This window comes from Parasteatoda tepidariorum, chromosome 10 (assembly GCF_043381705.1).
Source record: "Parasteatoda tepidariorum isolate YZ-2023 chromosome 10, CAS_Ptep_4.0, whole genome shotgun sequence".
In the NCBI taxonomy this organism is placed as follows: domain Eukaryota; kingdom Metazoa; phylum Arthropoda; class Arachnida; order Araneae; family Theridiidae; genus Parasteatoda; species Parasteatoda tepidariorum.
This window is the reverse complement of record NC_092213.1, coordinates 82,653,320-82,674,208: the sequence shown is the minus strand read 5'-3', so window position 1 is coordinate 82,674,208 and position 20,889 is coordinate 82,653,320. Positions and strand designations below refer to the sequence as shown.

Below are 20,889 nucleotides of genomic sequence, written 5' to 3'. Positions count from 1 at the left end.
AAAAAAAAAAAAAAAAAAAAAAAAAAAAAAAAAAAAAAAAAAAAAAAAAAAAAAAAAAAAAAAAAAAAAAAAAAAAAAAAAAAAAAACGCAAATTGATGATGAAATATTTGTGAACAAATTACTTTTTCATTATAAAAAGTACATAGCTCTTTGTTTAAAAATGAGTTATAAAACAGTTTAGTCGAAAGAAGCAATATTAGATTTTACCAAAAATAAGTTTTATCTCTATTAATAAAATGCAAGTTCAACTAGGTATCAAAAAAAAAAAAAGAAAAAAAAGAAAATAGAACCTATATAATGATACTTAAATAGCCAGTTAAATGTACTATAAAACCCATAAAAAATATGCAAAGGTGAAATTATATTTAAAAAAAAAAAAAGTCATACAAAGTGTTTTTGAGTAGTAATGATCATACTGATAAAAAATAAGAGTTACAAATTTGTAATAGGAAGAAGTAATTAAACATTTTTGTTAACAAGTGAAGAAAGAATAAATATTTAAAAAACAGAAATAATGCATTATGTTTTTTTTTACAGTTGTAATGAATATTCAGCTCCTACTCTGCATTCAGCCTTTTTTCTGAATATTCAGACCTCTGATTGTTCAACCAAATGTTCAAAGTATTTATTTATTTATTTTGGAATTTTGAAAAAAATATTAAATAAAATAATAAAAAATGTTTTTTTTTAACTATACACATAGCTGCCAAATACAAAAAAAAATCCAGTAGATTTTACGAAATAATAATATTAGATGACACCAGTTGCACAATATGCTAAATATTTTACGTATAGGGGAATTGTATAAGATTTTTATTGTCATTAAAATACAAAACTTTTATTACATTAATAACTATAACTGGTCTGCAATATCTTGTATTTTGATTAACATTAAATAACCTTGAATTAGAAATGTTTTCTACTAAGTTCATAATTTTAAATAGCAATAGATAAGTAATTTATTACTACTAGTTAAAAGGTTTTAATTAATTTAAAAAGGGAGTTTTGAACTAAAGGAAAGGAAATGCTTTAAACCGATTACAATATTAATGACCCGATTAGTTAAGCATAAATAATACTTATTTAAATAAAGCAAATTATTGTGTAAAAACTCTATTTTAATAGATTTTTTTAAAGAAAACTAACTCAATTTTGGCAAATTTTCTAAAATGTACGCAAATCAAGAGAATTTTTATTAAAACAGTATAATAGGAGAAACTGACAAAACCTAGAACACTACTGATAAATCCAGTAGAGTTGGCAGCTATGTATACATTATTAGAAATAGTTTTTACACACATTAAAGTTCTAAAATTTTAACAGAGCTTGCAAATTTAAGTCCGGGAAGACAAATGGAAAAGTGGATAAAACTAGATTACTTTATACTGAATCACATATTTTTTACTGTTGATATTTTTCAAATTACATTTAGGTAAGTCAATTTTATCTCTTTTTGCATTTTGCTGTTTCTTATTATTGCATAGCGCCGACCGGCCTGTGTAGGGGGCAGGGAACTGTCCTTGCATCAGAAAGGTCCTGGGTTCGAATCACGGGCAAGGCATGGATGTTTCTTTCTCTCTATCTGTGTTCCATGTCTTTTCTCCTTTGTGTGTGATTATGTGAAGGTGACCTGCCCTATAATCAGGTTGGGGTAGTGCGGCGTGGACGATGCTGCTCCACCGCCATGGCTTTGCCACAGGTGCCCACTGGGTAACGGAAAGAGAGTTAGTAGTTTTCTGAGGCCAATGGACAATAGTTCCAAGTGCCCGTCATTAAAAAAAAAAATTATTGCATAGCATTTTAGCGGAACATTTATGATAAATTTTATTCTTTCACTGTAATTTTTTTCCTGAACGGTAATATAGAAATCTGTGGTTTTCAAGGCTTAAGTTATGTTTTAATAATTAAGAACAGTTTTTTTTCTGTTCCACTTCTTTTTTATTAACTTTTTGATTTTATCAGAATTTTTATTATGATACAGCGTTTTTAATAAACTTTATTCCTTTATTGTCCCTTTCTAAAAATACGACAATGTAAAAAAGTTAAACTGAGATTTTTAGCGTTACATTTTTCTTTTCAAAATTAAGAACGATTTTTGTTTTAGTTTCATTCCAACTTAAAAAAAAAATTGACATTTTTATTATAACTTGGCAATTAATAGGGTTCCTATTAGTTTTTATTCTATTTTCTTTTGAGAACCATGATCGATTTTAATTATTTTTTCTGTTCTGAACAGAATTTTTAGTTTTTAATTACGTTTTTAATGTTTGTTTTTATTACAATCAAGTTTTTTTTCAGTGTATTTAGGCGATTATGGGGATAGGGTTAGTGAGTAGTTTTTTTCTTAGTTTGTGATATTAATGGTAATGTTGCCAATCAAAAGATTTTTGAAAAAAATTATAAGAATGGAATACTCTTTAACTTTTAGGTGAGTTTTTACATATTTATTTGCTGGGGTTTTATGTTTTTTGTTAATTTTATGCTGAATGGTAACTAAACTGTAACCTATGATTCAACATCGATTTGCAGTATTTCTTTTTATGGGTTATAAAAATTGTTTGTAATGTTAAGACTTACTAAACATTTGTGCAGATATATTACAAAATACTTGCCTAGGAAATGGAAATGATTTAATATTGATCTACAGTATTTTTCATTTTCTTGTTTTTTAAAATAAGTGTTGGCTATGATAAATTTGCCGAAAATGTGTGCTGATGCATTTCAAAATTATTGCTTAGAGGTAATGATTCAATATAGATTTGGAATATATTTTATTCATGAACAGAAATTTTGAATTAAAAAATGTCAGTAAAATTGATTACATTTTAATATAATAGATACTGATGTGTTTTAAATTTAAGTGTCAATGCCCGATATACACTTCTAAGGTTAAGTGTCATTGCTTTGGATATCCTACACTGCTGCTTAAAATTGACAGAAACACAAATGAACTTTCGCATCAGTGCAGACTCATAACGAATTAATCGCTTATGGGTTACCATTTGTTATAGGTCTGAAGTTATTTTTGAAATGTGTGTTCTATGTTAAAAAATTATCGAAAGGCAAGTGAACTTTGAATTTAGAGTTACAATATTTTATTCTGTTTTCAGCATGTGATAAGACTGGTGCCTATAGAGATGTGCCAAAACTNTGGGGGGGGGGGGGGAATCAGCAACATCAGTTGCTGCTGCATAATAAATCATTCCCAAACAATGTGCAATTTGCAACTTCACAATCATGTTGAGAAATAAAATTTATGTTGAAAAAAAAGCATTATATTTTTTTATAAATATAGTTCAGGGGGTAAAAGGGAATAAAAGATAAATCAAAATTAAGATAATTATAAATTAAAAAATGCAATTAATTAAAATTAAGTTTACATTGCACTCTGAGTGGTTACTTTTAGATCTACAAAGAAAGCCAAGTATAAGGTAAAACAAAGTAAGTCAATAGCTAGTTTTATATATTCAAAATGAAAGAAATGTATGCTATCACATTAATAATGATAATAAAGTTTTATAAAAATTAAAAGATTAAAAAAAAAAAAAAAAATTCAGTGATTCTTGGACAAATTTTATCAAATTTATGCAGCAATGAAAAGGTTGACACTAGTTACAAGAATTGCTTACATGAAGGGGAACAGCCACATTAATTTTTAATCCTATGCACATTTCTAAAAATCTTTGAAGGTTTACCAGGGTACCTAGCCAAATCTCTCAACCAAAAAGTAAAGTACTTTTTAAGCACTCAAAAAATATTTCTAAGCACCACATACATTAACAAAATGCAAAATAACTTTCAAAGACTTTATATGATGATGATAAAATAAGTAGTTTCTGACTAAGATCTCTTTTCCTGACTATGTTAGCGACCATAAAAAGATCGAGAGATTTTCCAGTTTGATTTCAGAGGGTAGAAAATGAAGCCTGAAATTTAGAATATCCTGCAAAAGGCAGCATAGTTGCACATGAGAGTGCAGGAATCTCACCGAAAACAGCTCAGTAGTCCCTCCTAAATAATATTTGTAACAGGACAATTGTGGTTAAATTAATTGTGAAAACGTTGAATAGAATAATGTGAAAACCACGCTTTTACATAATATGCAGCGAAAATCAAGCCGATTTTAGAAACACCCTATGAAAAATGCACCTTTAAGGGATTTTAAAAAAACAAAAGAAAAATAAGCACCTTTTAGTACTTTTTAATAATGCTACACACCATGTTTACATACCGTATATTCCGGCGTATAACGCGCACTTTTAATACAAAAAATAACATTGGAATTTACGGGTGCGCGGTATACACCGAATATAAAAAATTATAGATTAAAAAAAATTTAAATATAGAAAAATACTTTTATTTTAAAGAAATAACATACCTTTACCTATATACTTTATTGATTTTCGTTATTACATAAATGGTTCATTATATTCGTATTCCGTTATTTCTTCAGGCACGTCATCACAATCTGTTTCGTCTTCATCATCTGTGTTACCCTCCTCCATAAATAAACAGTCATCCGTCCAGATTATTTGAAATACTGCATTTTTTGAATGATTTTCTAAACATCTCAGGCTTAATTTCATCCCATGCTTTTAATATCCATTCGCACACTGTTTCCAAACTGTTGTCCTCCTTTCGTAAAGGTTTTCTCGCCCTCCAACATCCAAGTATTCCACTGTTGTTTTTTTTAAAATTGGCTTTAAATGGTTTGTTTAAGCAGACGTCCACTGGCTGAACTAATGGTGTCTCACCGCCCGGAATAACTGCCATATCGGTTTTACATTCCTTCAACAATTTTTTTGTATTATCTGTAAGGTGGGACCTAAACATGCCCCACACTAAAAGGCTTTCTGGTTTTCTTACGCAACCAGGACGGATTTGCCAGACATTTTTTACTCACAATTTAACACCATTTTCGTCCATCCAGCCTTTTTCGTGGACATGAACAAAAATACCCTTTGGAGAATTACATTTGGGAAAAGTTTTTCTCTTAAAAATCTAAATTTTCGTACGCGTTATACGAAGAGTATATCTTAAAATTCAAGAAAAGTAATTAGAAATTACGGGTGCGCGTTATGCGCCGGAATATACGGTACTTTTTGGAAACTCTGTATATGAAATTAACAATACTCACAACCAGTTTTATGACTTTTCACATGTTTTCTATACTCATTCATAGACGTGCACATTTGGGGACATCTGGAACAAACATATTGTTTGTCTTTTCTTTTGAAAAACCTGGATCTATCAGCAGGAGGACATTTTTGGTCAGAATCTAAATAATAAGAATAAAATATTATATTCTTGTTCAAAGAAACTTTTTGTACACTGCATTTGTTAACCAATCGTGTTTAAATTGGGGGTCAACTTATAGATAGTTAACCGAGGGTTAACAAAAACAAGGTTATAAATATTCTTGATATACAGTCACCTTTGTAACCTGGACCATTTACTGAGCAATACAATAGCGATCAGTTTAGAAAGGTGATCAAGGTCAACTCTGTACAGACAATAAACAAAATTCTAAAAGAATAGCACAATTTAGAAAACTAGCATAACTCTTAATATCGGGGTTCAGACTCAAAAGGAAGAAATTTTTTCCCCCGATTTTTCCTCGCAGATTTACAAAAAATTCTAGATTCTTTTTTCAAAAAAGAAAAAAAAAATTTAATTTAATAAAAATGTAAATTAAAATTGTAACTCAAAGGAAGCATTAATAAATTATTTTTATTTTAAAAAAATAAGATGAAAAATTGTCAGAATTGTAAACAGAATGGGAAATCAGAAAGAGAATTAATTGAGCAAATTCTTTCTTAAAAAGCTATTTTTAATTTTTTTTAAAAACATTGAGCAATTCAAAAAATAAAAAAAAATTGGTATGAAGTTGTTGGAATAAAAATAAATAAATAATCTGTGCATAATTGATATCAAATTAACTCAAGAACATTTTTTAAAATAAAAATGCAACAAACAATTAAACCCCAAAATATTAGCATAGATTAAAAATTAATTATGGGAAAGATAAGCATCAATGAGAGTGCAAATGATACCACAGCTCTGGTGAATCAGAATTTTTTTTAGGCAAAGAAATAAATAAACATAGCAGATGATAAAAAAAGTTTTGTTCTTAATAATTAATGCACGATCCAAAGTTATAAAAAAATCTGTTAAAATAAATCATGAAGTGTAAAGTTATAATTATTAACTAAAAGGAATACTAAGCTCTTCAAATATTTATAATATATGCTTACACAAGATTAAAACACAATGCAATACTCTTATCAAAGTAAAGAAAGAACAGAACTTAAGTTATCAATTGTCTTTTTAAACAATATAATTTCTTAATTAACTTTTACACTACTTGTATTTTTTTTCTTGGTCTAATTATTTTCAAAAACTTAATTTTGATTCAACAAAAAACTATCATTCAATAGTTTTATTTAGATTTATTACAATTAGTAAGTAATAACCTGCTGGTTCGATTGCTGTGCGTTAAGTTTTAAAACGAGAAACATTTAAATAGGAGCTCAATAAATTCCAAATAAAAAATTAATTATGTTGCAGTAAAAAATTGTCTAAAAATTCCGACTGTACATTTTAAGTGTATAACAATTTTAACGAGTATAGATTATCTTTCTAGATATATAATACGCTGTTAAAGGGGTACCAGATATTTTTTTAAAATTTAATTTAATTAGTTTCCTATGGTTTGCACTTGGTCTGCAAAAAATTTCTTTTCTTTTGTTTTTAAGAAATGATGCATAAGCATATTGAAACGACCAACTGGGTTATAGAAGTTAAAGAACCACATAGTTTATTTGACTTTCATGTATTTCTGTATATATAATATATATGTATATAAAAAAAGAAACAATACACATTATTTATATAATCTATTCAATTTTCACAATCAACAGAGACAGTGCACCAAAATTAAAAAAAATAATAATTAGAATTAATAATAAACTATTCATTGAATACAATAATTGGTTTGTTACATCTATAAAAATTTCAGCTATTTTCAGGATTTTTTTATTTATTGGCAATTATTGGCATAAGCATTAAGATTTTAGAAAAATCAAATGCATTTACCTTGTTTATTTCATATACAGTCAGGACAGGCTTTGATTTGTCAAATGAAGAAACAGAAATGGTTTGCAAACAGAAGATTTTACGATACCCTGTTTTGTGCGTTTTGTAACACTAGTCCGATGAAAAACATAAAATCGTGATTCGACTGTATTTTTAATTCAATTGTTGATTCATACATTTTAAAAGCATAACTCCACATTTAATAATACAATAGAAAACTGATTATACGGAATAAATGTGGATCATTGCCACTCCAGATGTCGGAATTTCCGGTTATCTGGAACGCTAAAAAATGATTTAATATAGCTTAACTCTATTTTTACTTTATCATTGAATAAAAAATATAGTGGAATTTTAGCCGAGCAAAAAATGAAATGATTTGTTTCATCAAATCGAGAGGAATTTTTGCCAACAATGGTAAAAATTCCTCTATTCAACCCAGCAATCAACCTGGCAGCAACTGATTTAAGAATTTCTTTATCTGCTATAGGCAGTTGCACTTTTCCCGCACTTATGTTTGGCTTTCAGGCATTGAGAATTGGACAGACAGCTGTTGGTTTTTCCACCGGACAAGAAGAACTGTTTTTGTCATTCAATTCCCGAACTCGTCGCTACGTATATTATCCATTTTAAGTGACGTCAGGGGATTTTAGGTTCATGATGCGTCTTGATAAATTGCGATTCAGAGTTCAACTTAAAAAAAAAAAAAAAACTAACTAAATATTTTATGACATAAAAATTAAAATTTTTAATAAACTTGGAGAGAATTGGATAGTGACAAAAGGTTTGAAACTATTTACAAGAGTTGATAAATTTCTTACTTGAAGTTTTTTAATTGAGAATGATTTTGATGATATCCAGAGAGCATTTACAATTATCAAGTCTTTTTAGGAAGAAATTTCTCAATCTTTTACTATTGCTTAAATGCTGCTTACAAAAGAAAGTTGAATAGTGGACAAAAGGATTTTGAACAGCAAGTAATTAAAAACAATGGTTTAAACTGAGTTAAAAGCCTTGCCAAACTTGGATTCAACCTAAAATCATTTTAATATTTTAAAAGTATCTAAGACTTAAAATTTAGTTACCAGAAGTAGATGGGTCCAAGCATTTCATTTTGCGTTGAACTTTACGAACTGAACTTTTGATAGGTGTTGGCAACTTTTGTGTACTGTCTTCTGCATCTATACAGAAAAAGGAATAAATATGGAGTGTCAACAATTAAGGCTAGCACTTGTGAGTGGCTTGTATAAAAAATTATGCAGAATTTTTAAAAAATTTGATTGTAACATAATTACATTATAGGACTATTAAATAGAACAAATAGATATATCAAACTTTTATAGAAAACACAGACAAATAACAATTGAATAAAACATTAAATTTAATTTACAAAACAAAACTACTTTGTCCTTTCAAAAACAGCAGCAATAATTTAACTGTTTATAATTTGTCTGTTTATATTTGACAATACCTGCACAATACTTGCAATAATCAAGTTTTGTTGCAGGAAATAAACATTTACTTCCAGGCTATAATTAATAAATTGTAAATACTCTTATTGAAGCTTAAAGCTTATTTCTTAACCTTGTAGTATTTGCTTAAAAAGAAGCTTCTACATTATGGACGGAAGAATTTTAAGCAGTTCACAAAAGGGTTTTGAACAGAATCAGTAGTAAAAATCATGGTCTAAACTGTGTGTATTAACATTGAATTAAAAGCCTTTCCAAACTTGGATTAAACCTAAAATCAATTAAATATTTTTAAATTAAAATTTAGTTACCAGAAGTAGATGGGTGTAAGTATTTCATTTTGCGTTGAGCCTTACGAACTGGACCTTTAATAGGTGTTGACAACTTTTGTGGACTATCTTCTACGTCTAAAGTATACAAAAGAAATATAATTACACAATAAATTTAAAAAAATATTTTTTTTTTATCTGAAGGATAAATATAGAGTGTCAACAATTAAGGTTAGCACTTGGGAGCCATTTGTATAAAAAACTATGCAGCAGTATTTTTAAAAAATTGGATTGTAGCATAATTACATTGAAGGATTATTAATTAGTGCAAATAAATGTATGAAACCTTTATAGAAAACACATACAAATAACAATTGTAGGGACAGCAGCCAAAATTTTAAGAAAATAGGATTTTTTTCAAAAATTAGGAGTGTTGAAAAACAAATAAAAAATTCACTTTAAAGTAACTTAATAAATTTTCATAAACATTAATTTTAATCATAAAAAATATCTACTTTCCTAAAGAGCAAATAGAAATTGAAAAAACAGTAATTAAAAATAAAATTTCTGAAAAGATTAAACATTCTCTGAGAGTTAAGTAACACATATTTTACATTTTATCATTTTCATTGAGGCTGTAACAATATAATTATGATATGCATAAGTAATATAACTTGTATAAAAAATATATTTATATAAAATTGAGCTAAGAAAATTTATCAAAGTTTTTTTTTTGCCAAGTTTTGCATTTTATGAATAAAATATTCTCATATTAAAAACTTTTATTTTACAAAATTTAAAAATAAATTATTTCTATATAAATTTTTTTATTTTTTAAAAAAGTTATTCTTGCAGTTAAAACAAAACCACTTTGACATTAAAAAAGAACAGTCATAATTTAACTGTTTCATAATTTGTCTGTTTATTTTTAAGACCTGCAGAACAAATGCAATAATCAAAACTTGTTGCAGGAAATAAATAGTTGCTTCCAGGCTATAATTTATAAATTGTAAATGTTCTTATTATAGCTTAAAGTATAGTTCTTAATCTTTTAGTACTGCTTAAAAGAAGCTTCAAAATTATGAACAAAAGAATTTTGAATAGTTGACAAATTGGTTTAGAACAGTATAAGTATAAAAAATAGTGGTTTAAATTAAGTTTAATTAAAAGCATTAAATTAATGATTAAAATGAAGTTACCAGAAGTAGATGGGTGTAAGTTTTTCATTTTGCGCTGAGCCTTAGGAACTGTTCTTTTAATAAATGTTGTCAACTTTTGTGGACTGTCTTCTACATAAAAGGAATATAATTACACAATAAATTTAGTTAAATAATTTTTTTTTTCATCTAAAGGAATAAATATTAGAGTGTCAACAATAAGGTCAACATTTGTGAGACACCAGTATCAAAAAATATGCAGCAGAATTTGAAAAAAATTAGACTGTAGCATGATCATATTATAGGAGTATTAATTAGTGCAAATAGATGTATCAAACTTTTACAGGAAACACATAAAAATAACAATTGAACATAGCATCAAAACAAAACTACTTTGTCATTAAAAATTTGCAGTAATAATTTAACTGTTTATAATTTGTCTGTTTATTTTTGATACCAGCACAACATTTACAATAATCAAGTCTTGTTGCAGGAAATTTGAAATTATCTGCTTGCATGGACAAAAGAATTTTGAAGAGTTGACAGAGTTTTGAACAGTGTAAGTAGCAAAAACTATGGATAAGGATTTAAACTGTGGATAATGACAATGAGTTAAAAGACTTGCCAAACTTGGATTCAACCTTAAATTATTTACACATTTTAAAAGTATCTAAAAATTAAAATTTAGTTACCAGACGTAGACGGGTCTAAGCATTTCAATTTGCGTTGAACCTTACGAACTGTACTTTTAGCAGGTTTTTTCAACTTTTGTGGACTGCCTTCTGTATCTAAAGTACACAATATGATTACAATTACATTTAGCTCAATAATTTCTTTCGTTTTCCTTTAAATGAATATATATAGGGTGTCAACAATTAAGGTTAGCATTTGTGAGCCGCCTATATCAAAAACTATGCAGCACAATTTTTAAAAATTCGGATTGTAGCATATTTACAACGTAGGACTATCGATTAGTGCAAAAAATTAATTACCGAAAACATCAGTAGTAGATGTATCATGCCTTTATAGAAAACACATACAAATAACAATGAAATAATATATCAAATTCAACAATTTCCATTTACAAAACAAGTATATTATGATGTTTATCCGTGTTTTTTACAATTTGAAGGCATGAAATCAGATGTTCAATCCCTGAAAGTAGTGTATGCTTTTTTACAGTTCAAAGATCATTTTATTATTAGATCAAGTCTATCAGATATATATAATATANTATATATATAGATATTAAATAAAAATCACAATAAAATAATTTATTTTATTGCGTTCAGAAGCTACCGGGGTATGCAAATCAACAGTTGGCGGGCCACAGGTTGGGTTGTGCATCCCTAGTCTAGAATATCAATGAAAATAAATTTTTAAAATATATTAAAAATTTAACCTGAGATTGAATTTGCTGCAAGCTGGCAATGACTTATGTGTACATTACAACCTCTAAGAGTCTTAAAAACTTTTTTGCACTTCAGACACTTGTAAGCAGCTTTATTCGAGTCAGTTAGGATGACATCTACGGCTTTAATGTCATCATCACTTCTTGCATCAATTTCCACTTCCAAAGCAGGGTCTTAAAAAAATGTTATTAAAGATAATTCAATACAAATTATATTTTTCAAATTGGTCTAAAATTAATAAATTAAAAATAACCTGTTACAATGAACAGATGAAACATGAAATGTTATCCAAAAAAACTCTCTATTATGTCTCTTAATCTTTAAAATGCAATTTCAACTTCCAATAATGTAAGGAGCTGTCCAAGCTTATACACATTATTTTTAGGGATAACTAACTGAATACCCGTTATTCACACGGGGTGAAAAAGCATAAAAATAAGAAAAGAATTAATAAATCAGTACTGAGAATCTTTCCTCCATGAGCTCTTGCTTTTAGTACATAGCTTTTTTTATTTTATTTCATTTTTTTTATTTTATTTTTTATTTTATTTTATTTTTTATTTTATTTTTACACATTATCAATATTAATTGAGCATTAGTGTCGATAATAATATGCAGATTTTTTACTGTTACCCAAATGAGAATAAGTATCTTTTATTTGTGCTTTTTAGTTCAGAAATTATTTTTTTATTTCAACTAATACATATTACCAACATTAATTAAGCATCATCGTCCTCCATTCAAATTAATACCTTTACTCCATTACTTTTGCTTTCTACTACCTAGCTAATTTCTTTTATTTCAATATGCATATATTATCTTAATTAAGCATCTTAGGCAAAATTAAGTTCCATTGGCTTCGATTTTTAATGTTTCTCCTAAACGAATTAGTACCACTTCCCCATTAACATTGCCTTTGAATACATAAATATTTTTTTTTCTATTCACAGTTAGTTATAAATAAGTAATCTTTCAGAAACACGCTTAAAAGATAATACAAATAAAATAGAAGAGCATGGTATTAGACAAAGTATAAATTTGGTGACCTAGACCACGGGAACTATCAGGTAATGTTTATTGAATTTATATGACATAGAGAATATAAGATAAAATACTTAAATATGTGCAAGAAACTATTTTTTGATCAAATAGAGCTATAAGCCAGCAATTATCACTGATGTTATCTTTAAAATGTGAAAAATTGAATCGTTAAATTTAAAACAATGGCCAAAGCTTAACCAATCAGAAAAATCCATTTTGTTTTTCGCCTATTCCACTCGAACGGTCTGTCATAGAATGTTCTAATGTCAACAGTGACCTTCCTCATGCTTTGAACTATGTTGGTGCCGGTGTCGAGTTTCACTAGTAGGGGCAGTTCAGACGTATTAACTTTTTGTTCGAAGCTCTCGTGCTTATTGTTTTTTGCAATTTAACATGTTTTGATAACTATTTTATGATTAGTTGTAACCATATTTTGATAATTGCTTATGGTTAATGGTAACCATATTTTGGTACATAATGATTCATTCGGAATCATAAAATTAACTGATTTCACTATTGTTATTTTGTTTACAATAAAAACTGTTATTGTTATGGACTATTGATTTACTTGACCTATGGATACTTTGTTGTTAAAGTAGGTTGACCCTACACTATTTGTATGTTAAATTTCACAGCTTTCGGTTGGATGGTTTAGGAGTCTGTAAAGGACACACACACCCACAGACATATTTTGGATCACAAAATTCTGTTATTGTTTACAAAATATTGTTTGACTTGGTTAAGAATTTTGAAATTTGGCTAATACTTTTGATATTTGGCTAAATAACTGGGCAATAATTTGAAGTCCATTGTGCGGGCACTGCAAGTACAAAATTATTAAAAGTCAATTATCAAAAATAATAGTAAATCAATTAATAAAAGAAATAGAATGTAAAAAATAATAAATGTGGCTAACCATATTTCAAGACACATGTGTGAGCATCTAAGGCAGCTTTGCTTTTAAACTCCACCAAGCAATCCGCACATGTAGAACGGTCCTAAAAGTTGAAGATGCATAAATAAATATAACCTGCCTTAACTAGTTAGGATTCGTTCACAAATACATGATGTGAAGTGTAAACAAAATTTTCAGTCAAAAAAATAAAAAAAGATAATACAAATAAATAGGGTTTATTTCAGACTGAGCAATGAAATTATTACATTAAAACGGTAGAAAAAACTGTTCATTATGCTTATTTGTACTATTTGTTAAATGTGTGTAGCATAAAAAACACATAGTTTTTCAACATGTTAAAAACAAAAATAGAAATATGCCAAGTCTATCAGCGGTACTTTTGACACAAAGTGAGCTGTTGTGCAAAAAATTTTAAAAAATAATTATTTATGGACTTACCTTTGAAGGCATAGAATATTTGGATATCTTTCTCACTGATCTTGATGTCATGTCATTTAATCCTGTAAAATTGTCAATTGCAAGATCATCCCTTAAATAAAATTCAAAATTTATATATTTAATTCTCATACCATAATTATTATCCTTGATTACTTATTTTAAATATCTGCATTAATCACTGTCAAATTTTTCTGAATTAATATCATTTGCACTTAACTATGACCAATAGTTATACTACAGCTTTGGAGTAAGAAGACAGCCTGAAGAAACTGCCGAGCAGTCTTAAATAAAATGAAATACTTTTTGCAAACACAAAATGTAAAAAAAGTTTTCTGCACACTTTATATCAACTCTTGTAACTAGTGTCAACCCTTTCGACACCTCCTAATTTTAGCGAAGTGTAAATGAAAATCACGGATTTTTTTTAAAAAAAATGTTTCTATCTTTATAAAACTATATTGATTCAATTCACAGGGAAGAGTTTGGTAAAAAACTGAAAATTGTAATCCAAATATATTTTGTGCAAAAAACGCTTTATAAATAAGTGAAAAAATACTTGAAATTTGTGAGAGAAAAGAGTATGTAGGAAGCAATTATCCACATCCCCCATAATTCTTTATACGTTCGCTGAACAAAACAAACAAAAAATTTACATTTCCATAGAAAAGGGAAAAACAAAAGCGGAGATCCTAACGAATTTTCCCGTTAGCTGGAAAAATAATATGCACGATTAATAGATTCGATTAGTTACATTATTCTACGGGCAAGTTTAATCTATTGCAATACAAATACATTTTAAAAACAAAATAGCATAAGATTTTTAGAGCACATTGGTTTTGAATATACAAAAAATATGCATATGACTTCTGAAGAAATTACATGGTTTCCAAGAAACAAATAAATTTTAAGCTTTCTTATACAACAACTAAAAAAACTTACCATCTTAAAACTTATGGAGCAATTAGAGAATACATTACCTGATAAATACACTTCGATGAAACAATTTCGATTTTAATGAAAATATTAATATTTGCATAAAGTTTGAAGACTTGAAACATGCCTTTAGCTTGCATTGTAAAAATTATTATGTAATGAACTTTTTACTTTTACGGTTAGTTTTTAATAGCGCTTTTTACTCACATGTGCTGGGACAATGCAGTGGACGCAACACCGTTTGCCTGGCAGCAACCAAAAATTACGAAACTTTAAAAAGATAATTAAAACTGATTTTATTTGAGAATATCGTTAATTTTTCACATGAAATTCAATTAAAAATGCTCCAAATCCTATTTCATAAAATATTAGTTTCTTTACCGATTTTAAATGTTGAAAACGATGAATCGATTCGAAATATGCCCATCCCAAAGCAGAAGACGTGTTGGATTTGTTGTGAACGGTTTTGAAGTTGCGGTTGCTTACCTGTCATCGTAAGAGAACAGGAGATTTATCTGTCATTCCCAACGATTAAAAATGTCAACTTCTGGAGATTTTGGAAATCCTTTAAGAAAATTTAAACTTGTTTTCTTAGGTGAACAGAGTGGTGAGTTTCGATTATGTAGTTAAGCCTAAATTATATGTCTGTTGATTTCTTCATTTTGATCACTGCGTTGCTCTACTATTTTTTAAATAGGTCCTGTGTTTTTATGTATTGGATTCGTTTTCGTATTGAAAGAAAAACAAATGTGCTAATTATTTGAATTTGTGAAAGTCTGTTTATTGTTATATAATCTAAGTAGAAAGCTGAAAGTAATTTTTGACATCTTGTTTTGACTTAGAAACCACCCTAGTAAAGGAAGCTACCTTCATGAAAGTTTCTAAACTAATTTATTGAGATTTTTATTTAATGAATCTATTTCTTGCTTTGCTACTTTTTATTTTGTCCCAGGAAACCATGGGTCAGTTCCTTGACATAGAGCTTTAGAAGTTCTCTCCTAATTTCTTCAACCTTTGAAGAGTAAACAATCTTTTGATAGTTTACTTTTCGAACAATCAAAGTCATAGTTTTTGTTTAATAATACTTTTATTGTCAATATTTTTCACTTAATATTTTTATTAATTCTACAAAAAAAATACAGTAAAAAAAAGTTAAAATCTTGAAGGAAGAGTATTCATGAGTTATAGAAGCAGGGGTCTGTCCAGACATTTTGTGAAAGTTCCGTTTTTCGTGAAATTGTGAAAAAATTACTCACATTCTTTCAAAGCTCCGCTTTAATGAATTTGTGCAAATAGGGTCCGTTATTGCAAAAAAAGACTTTTTCAAGGACTTTTTAAATTGTAAATAGATACAAGATTATGCTCGGCACTGTAAAATTATAATAAAAAAATTAAATTTTCAAAAATAAACAGCAATTGCTGCTTCTAAATTAGAGATGCAACATTTGATATTTAGCCTATACTGCTGAACGCAGAATATTCATTTCGGACGAATAATGGAAGAATCGTCTGCCGAAGACAAAACTTAATTCGTTTACATCCATCTTTCTTGTTTTCTGCCCTGGGAAGGGTTTATTCGATTAACAAAACAATAATGAAGATAAACAAATTTGTGAAGGGTCCAATTAAAAGAAAAATCATTTTGTGAAGGGTCCGTTTTTAAGTTAAAATATTTTGTGAAGGGTCTGTTTTTATGAAAAGATATTTTGTGAAGGGTCCGTTAACGGACCCAAATTTCTTCTAAACAGACCCCTGAGAAGTTTAGGGTACATTGTTGTGCTCAAAAAGCAGCAGTTGAATTCTCAATTTCTAAGTGGGTTTTTCCTATGATTTTATTATTTTGATGAAAAACTTACTATTAAAAACACAGAAGCAGCATTGGAAAGTGTTCTGGTTAGAAAATGAAGATTATGTTATTAAAACATTTTAATTCAACATAAACTTGTTTGTTTATAACAAAAAAAAGATAGATTTTCAGCGCTTTTTTTAAAGATTAAAATACAAAACTATTTTATCTATTTGCAAACTATATTATATGAACATCTAAGAGCTAGCTCTAAGTCAGAACTGGCCCCTGGGCTAATTCTTCTATCCTAAATTGAGGATTAAATCTTTTTTTGTGTGTGTTCTTCATGCTTAATGTTACTTACTGTACAATATCTTAGTATGTTAAAATTCGTAGTGATCATGTTAAAATGAAGAAATTCATTTTAAGTAAATTCACTTAGAGGATGGTTTTATGGATTTGCTATCGATAATTTTTTTTGTAATTGTATGTCAAGTATTGGTATATTCAGACAGGTAGTATTTTCTACACAATCGTCAAGACCCCAGTTTTTTTTTTTTTACATAAATGTAAAATATGAAGTGTCAATGAATTAAACTCCTTAAAGAAAAGCATGAATTAAATCCTTTGAGTTTGTCCTTTTTGGGATGTTTTTCTTTTTTTAGTTTCACACGTGCCATTGCTCCCCCTGTTTACTTCAAAACTAAGAGTAAGGTAACTGCGCTTCAAGAGTACATTGCAATTCATATTCACGTAAGTTTTAAATCCTAAACTCGCCATTTGTATCCACTGGATCTAAAAACGGTGATATTTCTGTATTGTGATCTGTCGCGCCAACCAATTGCCAATAGATTTTAAACTTGCAAATTTAAAAAAAAGAAATATGTAGATGTTTGCCCAGGGGTGGCTGCGAGTTATACCTTTCAAGTTAGTCCCTTTCTGTGATGTTTTTTATTTTATTTTTTAGTTTCTCGCGAACCACTGCCTGGAAGTTTCCAAAACTTGATTATTTTGCCGCAGATCAGGATACAGAAATCTCTCCTAAAAACCCTGCATTTCGATTCAAAAATTCCAATATTGCGATTTGTGGGGAGATTTCCGTATCCGATTTATGGATTTCTTTAATATGATGTTGTTGTTTTTTAAATACATATAAAAACTTTTTTGTATATAATAGATACTCTTTTTTATTAAGTATTTATATTTTACTGTCATTTGACTTTCATTCTATTCGAACTAACGTTTGGTTTGATTTTCAGTGGGTAAGACATCATTGATTACAAGATTTATGTATGATAGTTTTGACAACACATATCAGGTATTTTACATTACATTTTAAAGTTATATGTTATTTATTACTTATTGTATCACATGTCAGGAAGAGAAAAAGAGGAATTAAAATCATCATTAAAGTCTTTTTTTTTCTTCTTCCTAATTGCTTTAGAGGTAACAGACGATTTTAATATAGCCTTTGGTTTTATCAACATTAATAGTTAATTGGTCTGAGTTTTAACTATTAATTTCAGGCACCAAATTATTTTTACTTTATTTTGGCTAGGATTCTACTAAAAGTATATATATATGTACTGTGAATGACCGAAATCAAGAAAATGTCTCCTTTCACTGGTGAATGTCAACAGTCACATAGTCGCTGCGGTGAATGTCCGAAATATTTGTTACGTCTGATTTGATATTAATTTATTCATTGATATTATATTTATTCAATATTTTAATATCTGCTGGGGATAGATTAGGAGAAACATCAGTGTTTGGAGTACCGGTTAAATGCATACTGGACAGTGGTTTTTGACCTTAAAAAACCATTGATGTAGGGCATACGGGGCAAATGTATACTGGGCTGTGGCACTAAACCTTTAAAACATTGACGTAGTTCATACCGGCCAAATGTATGCCAGGCATTGGACCTAGACCTAGTAAATATTTCGGACATTTACCAAAGCAACTGTGATTGTCAACAACTACCGTTTCTGGTCATTCACGGTAACATATATTTATAAAGATATTTCTGAACACAAACTATATAAATGAATTGAATGGTTTACAATTGGTCAGTTTTAAAAAAAGTTTCAATTTAAAGATTTTTTGGACGTAGTTCGTACCAGCCAAATGTATACCAGGCACTGGACCTAGTAAATATTTCGGACATTCACCAAAGCAACTGTGTGATTGTCAACAACTACCGATTCTGATCATTCACGGTAACATATATTTATAAGGATATTTCTGAACACAAACTATATAAATGTATTGAACCGTCTATAATTGATCAGTTTTCAAAAAAGTTTCAATTTAAAGATTTTTTGGACGTAGTTCATACTAGCCAAATGTATACCAGGACCCAGACCTAGTAAATATTTCGGACATTTACCAAAGCAACTATGTGACTGTCAACAACTACCGATTCTGGTCATTCACAGTAACATATATTTATAAAGATATTTCTGAACACAAACTATATAAATGAATTGAATGGTTTACAATTGATCAATTTTAAAAAAAGTTTCAATTTAAAGATTTTTTGGACGTAGTTCATACTAGCCAAATGTATACCAGGCACTGGACCTAGACCTAGTAAATATTGCGGACATTTACCAAAGCAACTATGTGATTGTCAACAACTACCGATTCTGGTCATTCACAGTAACATATATTTATAAAGATATTTCTGAACACAAACTATATTAATGAATTGAATGGTTTATAATTGATCAGTTTTAAAAAAGTTTCAATTTAAAGATTTTTTGGAATCTAAAAAATTTTACAGAAGTACAATTGAGTATATTATTTGTAGTACTTAAAATTACAAAAAAAAAACTTAATTATGGTTTTAAAACTGAAGCTTAAGTTTTATAAGGTTTTTCTTATGGTTTGCTGATTCATTTTTAAATTAGAATGATAACAACAGTATGATGGTCTTTAGAGAACCAGAAGTAATGGTAATATTTTTAAAGTTTAACTGTTATTATTAAAATATCATTATTGTTATTGTCCAGTGATATTGAAAGTCAAATAACTAATTTTGAATTGTTGAAAAGAATTTTTTACTAACAACAAGTAGGATTTTAAAAATTCGATTTTTTATGCTTCTCTCACATGTAAAAATCTGTATATAAAGTTTTGTATCTAAGTCAAAATTTTGTAAAGGTAATTTTTTAAATAGAAATATTCTGGTTGGTAGGGCATTGGGCCCGTGTCCAAGAGATCGTGGGTTCGATCCCCGCCAGCCAAAGACTTCCTTGCTGTAAATGGTGACTGATGAACATTAAATCTGTCGAGTCACAAAGTCTGCCATGTTCCCACAACAAATCATACCTCTGGGGGTACTGATCCAGGAGTTTCCTTGTCTCCTGGATTGGTTCAAAATTGCTAGGCTACAGAGTTGAACATTAGTAGTCGTAAATACAAAAACTGGGTCGGCTGTTCAATACGGATATAAAATATAAAGATAAAATATAAAGATAAAATAAATTGTTAGTAGATATTTGAGATTTTTGGGAGAGGAAGGTTCATTTTTAATGTCTTTTTCAGGAATTATATATAAATTAAGTACAAAAAATATTTTTACTAATATGAATTGATTCTAAGATTATGAAATAATCTCAAAAACAACTTTTTTTGTTCTTTTCTCAATTGGTATAAAAAATACCTGCTTCTTGACGTTCACAGCAAAAGAGCTGTATCAAGAGTTGAAAGTCATTTCTATTTAAAGTTGTCGCATTTTAACACATAAGAGTCTGACATTAATTATATTTGGGAAAAATTTATAAATGATTTTACTTTTAATACCATCAATTCTTGTTCCTGATTTTTATATTAAATAATATACTTGATTTGTTATTAAAATAGGTTGATACTTAATAATTTTAGTATTGTTTTAATTTTTAATTAATTTTTTTACAGGCTACCATAGGTATTGATTTCTTATCAAAAACAATGTATCTAGAAGATAGAACTGTGAGTATTTTCAATTTGTTTCTTTGCATTCTTTCAATATTCTTTTGTTTCAAACTGAAGAATTTACTTATTGTTTTATTGACCCTTTAAATTTCCATTGCAGGTTACAAAAACAAGTTTATTTTGTTTTGTTTTTAAATAAAAATGAAATGAAAATAAATTTATTACTTTAAATGTAATATTGTCCAATGTACTCTTACTTGTGCAACATATACATTAAGCATTCATTTATGTTTAATATTAAGTTATTTAATAGGTCATGGTGAAATATTTTTATTGAATTCCAGCGAGATTTTTTAAAAAAAAGACCTCTGACTTGCAATTTTTTGCCAAAATTAAAATAAATAAATAAAACTTAAGAGCCTTTGCAATGTGAATTTTTTTTTTTTTTATTTGC

At 28.2% G+C, this 20,889-nt stretch overlaps 2 protein-coding genes across 13 annotated transcripts in view; one reads left to right on the top strand and one right to left on the bottom strand.

Annotated features, from left to right (window-relative positions):
* Window positions 1-14,899, bottom strand: part of LOC107455015 (zinc finger protein ZFP2) — a 22,185-nt gene extending 7,286 nt beyond the window's left edge. The window contains exons 1-9 of one of the 11 annotated variants that reach the window (XM_043043410.2): window positions 14,776-14,899; window positions 13,799-13,860; window positions 13,361-13,442; window positions 11,394-11,576; window positions 10,684-10,779; window positions 10,034-10,123; window positions 8,877-8,972; window positions 8,182-8,277; window positions 5,139-5,279 (exon numbers count right to left, since the gene is read on the bottom strand). In XM_043043410.2, coding sequence (XP_042899344.1) covers window positions 5,139-5,279; window positions 8,182-8,277; window positions 8,877-8,972; window positions 10,034-10,123; window positions 10,684-10,779; window positions 11,394-11,576; window positions 13,361-13,442; window positions 13,799-13,849 — 835 coding nt within the window. In that variant the 5' untranslated portion in view covers window positions 13,850-13,860; window positions 14,776-14,899. Of the gene's footprint in view, window positions 1-5,138; window positions 5,280-8,181; window positions 8,278-8,876; window positions 8,973-10,033; window positions 10,124-10,683; window positions 10,780-11,393; window positions 11,577-13,360; window positions 13,443-13,798; window positions 13,890-14,737 lie in introns of all 11 variants that reach the window. The other 10 variants (XM_043043404.2, XM_043043411.2, XM_043043412.2 and 7 more) reach the window with 10 other exon arrangements.
* Window positions 14,900-14,941: 42 nt separating this feature from the next.
* The window catches only part of LOC107455067 (RAS oncogene family member Rab6), a 37,536-nt gene continuing 31,588 nt past the window's right edge, over window positions 14,942-20,889 (top strand). The window contains exons 1-3 of one of the 2 annotated variants that reach the window (XM_043043418.2): window positions 14,942-15,338; window positions 17,777-17,835; window positions 20,439-20,492. In XM_043043418.2, coding sequence (XP_042899352.1) covers window positions 15,269-15,338; window positions 17,777-17,835; window positions 20,439-20,492 — 183 coding nt within the window. In that variant the 5' untranslated portion in view covers window positions 14,942-15,268. The remainder of the gene's footprint in view (window positions 15,339-17,776; window positions 17,836-20,438; window positions 20,493-20,889) is intronic. The other variant, XM_043043417.2, reaches the window with a different exon arrangement.